General features: G+C 50.2%; 1 protein-coding gene across 1 annotated transcript in view; it reads right to left on the reverse strand.

Moving 5' to 3' along the window:
- Positions 1-12,713, reverse strand: part of RRP12 (ribosomal RNA processing 12 homolog) — a 29,826-nt gene extending 17,113 nt beyond the window's left edge. Inside the window, exons 1-13 of the mRNA XM_049645497.1 lie at positions 12,456-12,713; positions 11,663-11,892; positions 9,555-9,638; positions 8,291-8,367; positions 7,436-7,541; positions 7,099-7,215; positions 5,796-5,934; positions 5,574-5,701; positions 4,593-4,691; positions 3,851-3,942; positions 2,093-2,204; positions 1,756-1,853; positions 398-512 (exon numbers count right to left, since the gene is read on the reverse strand). Of these exons, the coding sequence (XP_049501454.1) occupies positions 398-512; positions 1,756-1,853; positions 2,093-2,204; positions 3,851-3,942; positions 4,593-4,691; positions 5,574-5,701; positions 5,796-5,934; positions 7,099-7,215; positions 7,436-7,541; positions 8,291-8,367; positions 9,555-9,638; positions 11,663-11,892; positions 12,456-12,594 (1,536 nt within the window). The 5' untranslated portion in view covers positions 12,595-12,713. The remainder of the gene's footprint in view (positions 1-397; positions 513-1,755; positions 1,854-2,092; positions 2,205-3,850; positions 3,943-4,592; positions 4,692-5,573; positions 5,702-5,795; positions 5,935-7,098; positions 7,216-7,435; positions 7,542-8,290; positions 8,368-9,554; positions 9,639-11,662; positions 11,893-12,455) is intronic.
- Positions 12,714-13,237: the final 524 nt, after the last annotated feature.

Here is a 13,237-nt window from a genome sequence, read left to right on the forward strand (position 1 = left end):
AAGTGGTTTACTCTGGGCTGTAATAACCTCTCTGGGACCTAAGGCTGCTTAAAACACTATAATCCTTGTAATAGAAAATTTAGAGAATTAAAAACAAAAAGATAGTGGGTAGGGGTGAGAGAGTCATACTGGTTCCCTCCTCAAAGCCATCCACTCAAACCAGCACTAGTGAGCAGCTCCTGACAGGAGGCTGGGGGAGGTCCTACCCCTCTGTTTCCCCCATGTTGGCTCGGTCACCTTCCTGAAGACACAGTACTAGGCACCTGCTGTGGGCGCCATCGGGAGTGTAAAGTGGGGTAAAGTGCAGAGGTACTAGACACAGGACCTCTCTGGGAGCCCACAGTCCGACAGCCCAGTCACCACCTCGTGTCCTGGTCCCAGCGGCTCCCCAGCTCACCTTCTTCATCACAGGATGGGCCTGCCTCCCACACGCCTGGAAGAAGACACACAGCAGCTGCAAGACAGAGCTCCATGCCGCGTGGAATTTGTACGTCAGGCCTTCCTCCACAGCCCTGCCAAGGGAGCAGGCAGTCAGGGCCAAGTCTGTGCTCACTTGGGCCCCAACCAAGAAGTCAATGGCTGACACCAGGAGCTACAGACCACCGGCTGGCCAGTAAGGGTGGAGCTCCAGGAAAGGCCAAGGGGGAAAACTAGCATCTATGAAGCAGTCCCCGTGCTGAGTTTCATTCATGTAATCCTATTGCTTAAAGAAACTCTGTGAGGTATATTCGTTCTTCCATCTTCATGTGGGGAAACTGAGGCTCAGAGAGATGAAATAAGCTGCCAGGGTTACTCTGCCAGTGGCCATACTGGGCCTCCAAAGCCCATGCTCCATCACCGTCTCATGCTTTCCCAGTCTGACCCAAGGTGGGATGCCAGGGGAGGAACAGATGGTCTGGGCACACTGGGGAGAGCTGCACCAGGCTGGCTCTATCTCCCAGTCTAGGGTCCTGGAGATTTTAGGAAAGAATGGCCAATGGAGGGGGGGGGGGGGTGGGTGAGCTAGAGGTTGGGGTGGTTCTATTTCTGAGTTTTCCTGGAACCTCATCACAGATGCATCCACAGGCAACAGGCCTATTTCCTCACAAGTGGCAGGACCCAAAGCATCACACCCTAGAGCTGAGCAGACAGACTCAGAGGAGACACCCAGGACTCTAGCCGCTTTCCCAGGACCACGTGGTGCTCTGAGGCTCCTCACTGCCCACAGGGAGGGTGAGGACGGTCAGTGGCCATGTCTCTGAATGGCTCCTCTCGCAGGTGTGGAGGGCAGCAGGGCGTGTGAATAGGAGTGGGCTCTGTGTCAGGCTGCCACTGCCTAGTTGGGTGACCTCAGCTGGCCCACCTGTAAACTGAGGGTCAGTACATATCTCCCAGTACCACAGGGACTACCGGTAGTTTTTATTAACTGAGCGCTTAACTATGTGCCAGATACAGTTCCGAGAACTTTCCACACACTTCCTCATTTAATCCTCACCTCCATTAGTAAGCTTTGATGAGGATCCTGAGGTATCTAGACACGGAGGATCCTGAGATATCTACACATTGCCCTGGATGACTGGCCCAGAGTCCACACTCATGAGCACCACATCACGGTCCCTAGAACCGTGGTCCCTGTGGCCAGGGCTCGAATCCACAGCAGCCGCTTTGGCACTGCACGCATGCCCACAGCAAGGGACAAGTGGAACACCTGTCATTACACAGAACTTTCTACAAGGAACACCTTATTCCCTCCTAACGCGGATGCTACGTTCTCACCTGAACATCTTGGCGACATACTGGGCAGGGCCTGAGGCCGAAGAAGTCACAGAGCCAATGCTGGCCATGTGGGGAGCAACACATTCCTTCAGGATCTCCTGCAAAAAGAGGCCACAGCTGTTTGACCCAAAGGAGGCTCCAGTACCCCTGAGCCCTCCCAGGTGACTGCTTTTGGACACTTCTAGGCCGATATCCTGCCCACCCCCCCCACCCCCTGCCGAGAACCTCCCCTCCAGGACACAGCTGGAGGTCTAGGGTGAGCTCTGGGAGAGACAGGGCAGCCAGCAGAATCTTCTGCACTCCCTGCTTCCCCCACTAAAGCTGGGGCTGGGGGTACCTGAAGGCTCTGAGAAGCAGCCGTCACCACCTGTGAGTGTGGGGAGAGGAGGCAGGTGGTCGCAGTTCCAAAAAAGCGAGGGAGGTGGCCCAGCCCCAGGTCCCGCTGCAGTCTGTCAACACAAAAGGCTTCTGTGGAGCCTGGCCCTGGGACTCAAGGCCCAGAAGCCCAGGTCCAGTGACAGTCACTGATCTGCAGGGTTCTACAGGGTCCTTTTAGTGGGCAATTTTAAAAAGTGCTGTCATTCAAGTAATAGCCGCATGTGGTGAAAAACTCAAATAGGTCTTCAGAGTATAAATAAAGAGCATGCTTCCATTATCACAACTTTCTTTTGGACTGACCTTCAGATGCACTTCCCAGAGGAATATCAAGGTTAGGTTTCTCAAATACTCTTCCAGAAGTTGTTATACGCATACAAACATATAAAGTAATGACATGTGCTAACATCTACCTACCACTTTTCATATGCCAAGCACGGATATAACACACATTCGTTCACTTAATCTTTGCAACCACTGAGATTAATTCCCATTACCATTCCCGTTTTATAAGTAAGGAAACTAAGGCACAGAAAAGTCAAGTAACTTGCCCAAGGCCACTCCGCTAGTGAGAGAGGGGCGTCAGGATTCACATCCTGCTAAGTCTTGCTCCAGAGTGTGCAGAGTCCTACCATCCACGCTGTTCTTGATGTGTCTTAGGGGTCTTTCTATGTCAGCATGGGCATATCTACTTTGGTAATTTCTAACGGCTGCATAGTATTTCACTGTATAGTGAACAGTCCCCTCTGGGGGCACATTTAGGTTATTTCTTGGTTTCTAGGGTTGTCATTACCTATAGCATTATAACAAATAGCCTGGGAAGTATATCGTGGCACAACTGTGGGAGGCCTCCTGGTAAGATTAATATGGAGAAGTGGACTGTAAGGCTATTTTGCTACTTTCCAGAATTTCCAGGTAAAAGATGGATGGTGTGGGAAAAGGACGTGGGCTGGAGACCTGCCTTTGCTCCTCAGGAGCGGCGTGACTAGCTACCTCACAGTGCTTCTGGGTCAGCCTCATGAGACAGGCTAAGCCCTTCCTCCCAGGGTGGCTGTGATGGGTGACAGGAAGCAAGGATGCCAAGCACTCAGCACGGTGCCTGAGAGAGAGCAGGAGATGGGAACCCCTCAGTGGACAGGGGACAGACATAGCATGGTGGAGACACTCCACCGGGACTCAGAGACCCTTGTTCCAGGTAAAACACAAGTCACCAACTGATACACTTATTTTCTCTCCTTATTCTGGAACAGTGGAGTGTCGAGTAGCTACTATGAAGTGGCCAAGCTCAAATATATCATAACAGACACACAGCAGAAACTGGGTCTGCAGGACCTTGAACCCCAGAGGAGGGGACCATTAACCCAGGTGGGGACAGGGGTGAAGCCACAGAAAGTGGACAAGATCGTGTGAGAAGGAAACCAGCTACACAGGACTCAGGGGCTGACAAGAACCAGGATGGAACTCGGGCACTCCCGGCACCCTAGTGTGGTGCTCTCAGCCATCTTGTTGCCCCTCAGAGCTCGCTCGTAACTGCTCGGGGAGGAAAGCACTGACTCTAGCTGACACAGGCCACACCATCCTGCCCTGTGCCTCACAACCACAAGAGCTGGTCTGCAGCACACTCAAAAAGGAGATGCCGCCATCCCTCTCCAGCTCCTGGCTCACGTCCCTCCCATCTGTACTGCAGAGCAGGTAGGACACCCCTCCACTGCACCCCTACCTGACCAGGTTGATGTGGGCTTTTTCCATGACCGTAAGCCAGGCCAGCAAGGGTTGTAAGTCATTCTCGCTGGGAACATAGTCATATAAGGCCTAGAGATGGGACAGGGAATAAGCAGATGACTGAGTAAGTGTGTTAACAGCAGTCTAATGACAATGACCCCTTCCCATCCCCACACACTAGCACGTCCCAGTGACAGGCCTGCACACGTGGCCCTAGAACTCACAGCCCCCTTAGCCTTCCCAGGTCCTGCCTTTCTGGACTCCATGAAGCCCTTCCAGTTCTGCTCCTATGAGATCAAAGTCTCTAGAAGCAGTTGAGTAAAACTTGGGTCACACAACCTTATGGATCTCACAAAAGCCACAAAGCCCTTCTCTGGAAAAGTGCATGGGCAAATAATGCACATTTTGCAAATAATTTGGGGGGTGTTTATGCCCTCCTTCCTCAAATCCATACAGGGATCCCTAAGTTCAAGAGCTTCTGTTCAAGGTGTGGGTTATACCATGACACAATACTGAAATAGTTTATTAAGTAAGTGAAGAGTCAGGGCCCACAGCTCCTGTGGACACTGATGTGGCTTTGGTGGCCAGTCTCCTGGATGCCTGCCTCCTGTCTGCTCATCTACTGGCCTCCTCCTCTGGGGCAGCCCATCCAGCCCACTCAACCTCACTCTGTAGACAAGTAACGTCTCCCCATTCCCCACGCCCCAGCATTGCAATGCCCCTCCACCATCAGGCCTCACCGTGATGATCTGGGCGTTGAGCTCTGCTGACAGGGTGCCCAGGCCGGGCTTGGCGTGGAAGAGGCTATGAAAGGCTTGCATGGCACAGGCTGTCACCAGCTGGAGAGGACATATAGGCTTAGTGGGGAACCGCAAAGCCCATGGCTGCCCTGGGCTCCTCAACCTCCTACTCTAGAAGCTGGGCTGGAGGGAGACCCAGGGCCCTGACCTCGAGCATGCCCCCCACACCTGCAAACTCAGAGGACTGTCACTTCAGGAAGGCGTGGCAACCACTGAAAATTTTGAAATAATTTAAACAAAGTTAACAGAGAAACATAAAATATTTTTAACATAATAGGCTACAAAAGCAGACTATAAGTGGTGTGCACACCTTAATTTATGCCTGTATTTTCATGTTTTTATCTGTGTTGGTTTATCCAAAAAAAAAGTCTGAAAGGATACACAGCAAATTGTTCTGAATGAGTTTTTCCTTTTAAACAATGATCGTGTGATTTATGTGACCCAAACTTTAAAACACACATGCGAACAAATGCTACAAGAGGATACGTAAAGATTAACAGAATTCTGCCAGCATGACAGAAATGCAGAGGATCGTTTTCTGCATCTTTAAAGCCACTATACGGATCTGTTAGTAAATAAGCAAAAGAAAGAAAGAAAAAAGAACCGCGATTGTGACTGAAACAGAGCTCAAGCCGGGAGAGGGCTGGCGCCTTACCAGCCTTACCACAGCTCTCCCTTCCCCTGACCTGCTCCCTGAGGCCAGCTCCCAACAGGACCAGGACCGTGAAGAGAGCCTGGTCTATCCGACACCAGCGATGGCTGGGGTCCTTGGTTGTAGGTAAGAGCAGGGTTGGGATGGGGAGACCCTAGGCCCTGCTTCTGGCCTGAGAAGCAAGTTCCCATGCATCAGCACCAGGGGCCCAGGTCTGAAGCTAAGCCCCCCACCCCGGCATGCTCCTCTGGCTCCTGGGCTGAGCTCACCACATGGCTCAAGGTCATGACCCTGAGGAGAGTCTCGCTGCAGCTCTTCACCAGGCCTTCTGGGAAGCAGGGGAGCAGGTCCCTCAGCAGCGTCAGCAGGTGCAGCATGGTGGTGGCCTCCTTGGAGCCTGGCACACAAGAGGGGGCTGAGCCTCCAACCCACTCTCTGCGGCGAGCCCCGTCCTCCACCCCCATCCACCCTGCTGTCAACCTGGTTCCCACCTCCAGACTTCTCAATCTCCTGGACGCAGAACTTGGCGGTGGAAATGGCAGCAGGATGATGGGCAGGGGCTTTTTCACCAAACATGAACTCGCTACCCTTGAGGATCGAGCACACTCCATGCTGGGCAGCTTTCCGGATCTGAGGGGCAAGGAAAGGGGGCTGGGGCTGGGGCTGGAGCCGGGTCAGCACTCAACCAGCAGCTTCGGTGCTTGTCACAACCAACCGACAAGCATTGATGGCATGCCTCCTACATGGCCGATGCTGTGCCCAGGCCTTCCTGTGCGCAGACTCCTGAGCTGGGGAATGAGACAAACCTCGGCTCCAATCCCTGATCTCCCACTAACTCAGCAAACGGCCTTGAGCAAGCCAAACGCTTCATCTCTGAGCTTCAGTGTTCTCATCTTTACTACAGGGATTCGCTTACTCAGCCAGTCACCCGGCAATACCAAGTGCGCATCAAGCCAGGCACTGTGCTCGGAGCTGGCAGTCTGGCTGTGACCGGAACAAACGACTCGCACTGTACTTGGGAGACAGAAAACAAACATACACCAGAAGGTAAAAGTACTTTGCAGACCATACAGCAAGGGTTGTTACTTTTTATACAGTGGTCAGGGAAGTGTCACTGCAGTGAACTGACATTTCAGCAGAGACCTGAGGAAAGTGAGGGAAAGACCACCATGTACACACAGGGAAAGAGGCGTTAGCCTACCTGGGATGGTGTGCTGAGCACTGAGTGATCACGGACTGTTGCTACTATTATGTACTCCCTGCCCTAAATTTCAGGAGGGAACGGAGTGGCTGACCACCACTTACTGAGTGCCTGCTATATGCCAGGAACTGTGCCAGCCTGAGAGGGACACTGGAGTCTCCACACGCCCTTGCAGCAAGGATGGTATTACTATCCCTACTCTACAGCTGGGAAACTGAGGCTGGGACGGGTTAAGTAACTTGCCAAAGACCACAGCACAAGTAGTAAATCCAGTGTCCAACTGAGGTTGTGGGACTCCAAAGCCCCACTCTGCCCCTTCCTGCCACTGCAGCTAAACTGGTCACTGACCAACGAGGCAGCAGAGACTCAGGAGGGCCGGACACTGAGCATCCCTCCTGTAGGACAAGGAACTGCCCCTCACATTCTAGAGCTAAGCAAATAAGGCGTCAGAGGCAAAAAGTAGAACATCCAGGCAAGAAACCGGTCCTCAGGGCAACCTCCCCAATCCCATTCAGACAGACCAGCCCCAGTGCAGTTACCAGAGTGGCCACCGCCCCCCCCCCTCCCATGTTCTGGGGGCCCAGCAGCCTCACCTTGGGCTTAGAGTGCTCTGTGAAGCTCAGCAGCCCATGGTACACCTGCAGGGTCACAGGGTAGCTCCAGGCCTCCAGGTCCTGCTTCCTCAGAAGGGTGGCCAGGCAGGAGAGGACCTTGAAAGGAGAGTCAGAGTCTGTCAGCTTCACCCGCTTCAGCCAGGTGGGGAAAGAGCCCAGGTTTTCATCAATTCCAGAAAATTGCATGGGGATCCATCTGAGGTCCACATAGTGCCTACATCCTCCCCCCGCCGCCCCACCCAGGGAGTATCCAAGCTTCAGCCAAACCCGTGGGGCTCTGGAAGATGGCAGAGGGGAAACAGACCCAGACACTAACCCATCGGAGGGCAGAGGTGGAGCCAGTGCTGGCCTGAGCTGACATGATGTTCATGAAGGCTTTGGAGGTATCAGAAAACTTCTTAATGAGCACGGGGCTGGGCACACTGTGGGGACAGAAGAGAAACGGTCGGAACCCCAAGGGGCCTCCTAAAGCAGCTGGTGCAGGCCCAGCCCGGGTCTGAAGGAGGAAGCTAGACAGGAGGCAGTGCCGGCCCAATAATTCAGCAAGTGAGCAGTTCAGTGTGCTTTCCATGGCACCTGAACTCCGCGCCTCCGCACCTTCTTCACTACCCATTCTCTCTACCCACAAGGTGGGCCCTTACTAGCTCACCTCAATCCTCTCCTCACCTCCTCCCCTAACTGCAAGCCTCCAGGTATCCTGGTGCCAACATCCCAGCCCGTGCCTCCGGCCCCACTCACTGAGCAGGGCCACCCCCTTCCCAGGCACCAGCGCTCACACTCTGTGTACAACATCCTGAGCCACCCTGGGAGCCTCATCAGAATGCCACCTGATACTTAAGGGTCCTGGTCTTTTTTTTTTTGCTGAAAGAGAGAGAGAGAGAGAGAGCGAGAGCGAGAGTGAGAGAGAGAGCATGCCCATGTGCACAAGCAGGAGAGGGACAGAGAGAGAGGGAGAGAGAACCTTAAGCAGGCTCCATGGCCTAGCACAGAGCCTGATGTGGGGCTCGATCCCATGAACCGTGAGATCACAACCTGAACCAAAATCAAGAGTCAGATGCTGAGCCCCCAGGCACCCCTCTTGTTCTTTTTAACAATTCCCTCATCCTGTTCCTCCTGCCTGCACTCCTTTCTCCGTAAGCGACTTGGGATTCAAACCAGAGCCAAAACTCACCGCTTTAGGACAAGGTTCAGCAGGTAAGCAACAGCAGCCAGAGACTCAGGGGACTCCACTGCCTCCATTGTTGTCATCTGAGGGCCAGACCACAGGGGATGAATGGGAAATGTGTAAGCTGGGGCAAATGGGGTGCTGAGGACACCGTATGCCCAGCAGAATGGTTCTGACCAAGAACACTGGTGTCAGAGGTTCAAATCCCAGCTTTGCCAGTGTGTGATTTAGGCTAGCAATTGAACCTTTCCGTGATTCAGGACCCTTATTTATAAAATAGAGATAGTATGTTGTGAGGTTTCACCGAATTAATATAAGTAAATCACAACATGCCTGGCACGTGATAGAAACCATACATTGCTATCTAATTTATTCCATTACTCTAGAGCAGGGGCTGGAAGGCTTTTTCTGTAAAGGGCCAGGTAATAAATATTTTAGGCTTTGCAGGCCATATACGGTCTCTGTTGTATATTCTTCTGTATTTGAACAATCCTTTAAAAATGTAAAGACCATTCTTAGCTCTAAGGCTGTACAGAAACAGGCCATGGCTCAGGTTATTCCCATGGGCCGTAGTCTGTCAACTCCTATTCCAGCAGGGGTTCTCAAACTTTTACACCCTTAACATTTTTGGAGAATTCCCCAAAGAGGTTTCGTTTACATAGGTTATATTACTGATACTTACCATATTAAAAATTAAAACTCAGAACATTTTAAAATACAAGCATACGCAAGCACAATTAGCTGTCAGAATAATATCATCAGGCAGGCTGTAACTTCCAGAAAACTCCACATTACACTCATGAAAGAATGAGATGAAAAGGCAAATCATGTTCTAGTATTAGTACAGAAATAATTTTGATAGCCTAGCCCCACAAAAAGGTCTTGGCCCCCTAACCCTGCCCCACCCCTGGCCACATTTCACCAACAACCACCACCAGAGTAGTGGATTCTTGTTCTAGAATGACAGTGTAGCAAATAGCATCAGCCTTATCAAACCGCCTGAGAATGACAGCACTTTTGATGTGGTTTTTTTTGTTATTTGTTTTTTGTTTGTTTGGTTAATCTCTCGGTCCAACATAGGGCTGAAACTCACGACCCGAGATCAAGAGTCGCATGCTCTTCTGGCTGAGCCAGCCAGATGCTCCTGAAGCACTTTCCCCTATTCAAGGATGTCCTGCTCTATCTCCACACACCAGGAGCACCCTTCTTCTCCCTACGGCTCGAGTCACCTGTTGTTGTGAACACCCATTCCCAAGTCACACCCACTCACCAGTGCTGCAAAGTACTCAGTCTCTGTCTCCTTCCCTCCCTGGGAGCGAATCACCTCAGTGACAGCGGCCAGAACAGCACAGATCTGCATGGGAGGGAGAAGGCACTTATCTATTTAGATAGATCTATTTAGATCAAAGCCTGTCCTGGGACTGGCCTCTTTTCCTTGCTCCCTCACAAACTGTTCTCCTGACAAAGCCTACAGGTAGACAAGACAAGAGGAGCTACAATCAGAGCCAGGTGTACACACCATGAGGCCTAGCAAACAGGCAGACTCAGACATGTTTGCAAAATTCCACCTCTAGGACTCGGGTCTCTTACAGGAACACCTGCAGAAAATTGCAAATGTTTATGTACAAGCGTGTTCACTGCAGCAACCAACTAGAACGATACAGCAGCCATCAACAGAGGATTAATAAAGTACTATCACTACATGGTAAATAATGATAGACTCAAATACTACACAACTACTGAAAAGAGTGAGGAAAACACTACATTAATTTAGAAATACTATTCAGTGGGGAAAAAACTGCAGAACACGACATATAAAGTATAATCAGGGGGCGGGGGCGCCTGGGTGGCTCAGCTGGTTGAGCATCCGACTTCAGCTCAGGTCATGATCTTGCGGTTCGTGAGTTCAAGCCCCGCATCAGGCTCTCTGCTGTCAGTGCGGAGCCTGCTTCTGATCCTCTATCCCCCTCTCCCTCTGCACCTCCCCCACTTGTGTGCTTACTCACTCTCTCTCTCTCTCAAAAATAAATAAAGCTTTCAAAAAATAACAATAAAAATAAAATATGATCTGTAAACCTAACAAAATGTGGGTAAAAAATATACAAAAAAGTCTAGGACAGTAATGTTCACAAGAGGCTACTGAGCACTTGAAACATGGCTAGTGTGACTGAAGAACTGAATCTTTAATCTTAATATTTTAATAAATTAAATTTCAAAATAAATATTTTAGTTACCGGAAAACACAGATTTAAAACAACTTAGATACATGGATCTACTTTTGCGTCTATAAGTTTTATGAAAATATAGATTTAGAACTTGGAAATATGAACCTACGTTTGTGATTGTAAATTTTAGGACCAAATCAAGTACTTCCAAAGAAGGTTTAGCATCCAAATGGAGATGTAAGGGTAATATATACTCTAGATTTTGAAGACTTAATATGATAAAAATAATGCAAATCATCTCATTTTATTCTATTTTGTTTAATGTTTATTTATTTTTAAGAGAGAGGTGTGTGTGTGAGCAGTGAAGGGGCGTCGGGGGGGGGGGGGGGGGGGGGGGGGAGAGAGAGAGAACCCCAAGTTCTATGTGCGGTTCAAACCACAGGAGCATGACCCAAGCCAAAATCAAGAGTCAGATGCTTAACCGATTGAGCTACCCAGGACCCCAAATCATCTCATTTTATATTGATTATATGGTGAAATGATAATACTTTACATATATTAACTGTATTATTAAGGTTAATTTCATTTGCTTCTTTTTACTTTCTTTTAACGTGGCTACTAAAAAATTTACAATTAAGTGTTGTTGGACAGTGCTGGGCCAGGTAGATACATGATGACCATCAACAGTAACTACCACGAAGGAATTAAGTGGGGAGAACAACTTTCACATTTTATTCTACTCACTTCACTTTGGTAACATTTATAATTTTGACATCTTTCAACTTAAAGTGAATATAAATATGTATAATTTAAAAGTATTAACTAAAAACGACAAATAAAATGTAGCTCTTGTTAGATAAAACATTTCCTATCCATTGTTATTCAGCATTAATTTACTCAACAAATGTTTCTTGAAACTATTCCATGTAAAAAGTCCTGTGTTAGGTATAGTTGACAAGGTAAGTATTTGGAAAATATTTCTACCCTGAAGGACTTTACACTTAAGTAGGGGAGATGTTGTTGGACAAAAGCAGAAAGTGGAACCTGCCCTAGGAGAGCTAGTAAGTAGGGAACACACAGGGCAGGAGAGATGACACATCATCCCAAAATACCAGCTGTCACCAGCAGCAGCCAGCCAGCACTGAAAGAAAATAAAGAGACTGAGTCTGACTCCTCCTCACCATCCCGAGTTCTCCTGAACCCTCCCCCCTACCTCCTTGTGGGCAGCCGAGTTGGACTCCCAGAAGCGTTGCACTTTGCTGAAGGTGACATTTGTGCAGTCGGAGAGGCCGCTCAGGAAGGTGGCCGAGGACTTCTCCGTGAGAGCGGGGGCCACCTCTTCTTCCATGGCCGTCTCAGGGGCTTCGCTTTTGCCCAGACGCAGGAACCCTGACTGCAGCTCATTATGCAACTTCACCGCATCAACTGTCAGGTCGCTTTTTCCTGAAAACCGGAGGCACGGGTGAGGCCCCCACTTCTAGCCGAACCTCCTTTTGGCTAGGATCCACCCATACGACAAAAACTACCAGAGTCCAGTCCCCCAACTCGAGAGACTCATTCTGAACATGGCCTGCCTCATCAGCCCACCCTCCGCCCGTAACTTAGCATACCCAGATACGGAACCCTTCAGGTAAGTTTCTGCTCCTGCGTCCCGACGTTATAATATGCCGATGGGAGTCGACCGGGGTGGGGGACAACACGCAGGGGCTTGGGAAGTAAATGCACTTTGTGAAAGCACTTTGTAAACAGACACTCAAAGTTAATTATAGCCGAGTCCCAACTCTCGACACTCGTGGAACTCTGGGCTAGTCATTTCCCTATTAAAGACTCAGTTTCCGCATCTGTCTAATGGGGAGAGTGGGCCTTTACTTCAGGCTACACATCCGACGTTCTAGGAGAAGAAAGGTTCAATGCCTGGACCCCGGAGCCTCCTGAGAGGCCCAGACCATCAGACCCAGGCCCGCTAAAATCCCGCCGCCAGCGCGCCGGGGTCCCGACCCCGCTACCTGAGGGCCGGCTGAAGAAGCGGCTACGGGCGGCCTGGCGGTGGCGGCAGATGGCAGGGTTGCTGTCGCTACTATGGCCTTTCTTCCAGCGTTTCAACTTGGCCGAGACACCGGAAGGCAACTTCCCAGAACGACCCATGTCTTCTAAACCCGGACCGGGATTAAAGCACCGGCTACCGGGACCCTGGAAACACGCGCAGGACCCACGTGGACCCGTAGACGGCTTCACTTCCTCTTTCTCTGACGTAACTTCCGGAGTTGCGTCTGTTACTATGGCAAGACAGTCAACATCCGGTTTTACAGTGCCTCCAGGCTCAGAATCCCTGAGCTGCTCAGAGAAGGTTGGTAGCTAGGGAGTCCCTGGGGCTTCTACTCCAGGGCCACGGTTCTCGGCCACCGGAGTGGGCCTTATAAAACTAGAATTCTTTTGCAGGTTAAAAAACAAACGTATATTTATATAATTTTTTTGTAATATCTAATTTCGAAAGTAACGCGCGGAAACAAATTTCTTTGAAAGAGTCAAAACCTGGCCAAACCAGAATGAGTGAAATCTTTTGTCCCCAAACGAGAAAAAAAGCAGCCGGTGATGCTCTAAACCCAGTTAGTTATTTTCGTTTAGTACTGGGGATACCCAGTTGCTAAAACCACCTTCCCTCATGGCAGCACTCAGTCCCCTCTCGTTATTCTCTTCTAATCCAATGTCAGAACCAGCAACCAATCCTGCATTGATTTCCACTTCCCTGCGACCCTCTCCAAAATCTTTTAGCTGGAACTCAAACCTT

This window comes from Panthera uncia, chromosome D2, assembly GCF_023721935.1.
Source record: "Panthera uncia isolate 11264 chromosome D2, Puncia_PCG_1.0, whole genome shotgun sequence".
Lineage (NCBI taxonomy): Eukaryota > Metazoa > Chordata > Mammalia > Carnivora > Felidae > Panthera > Panthera uncia.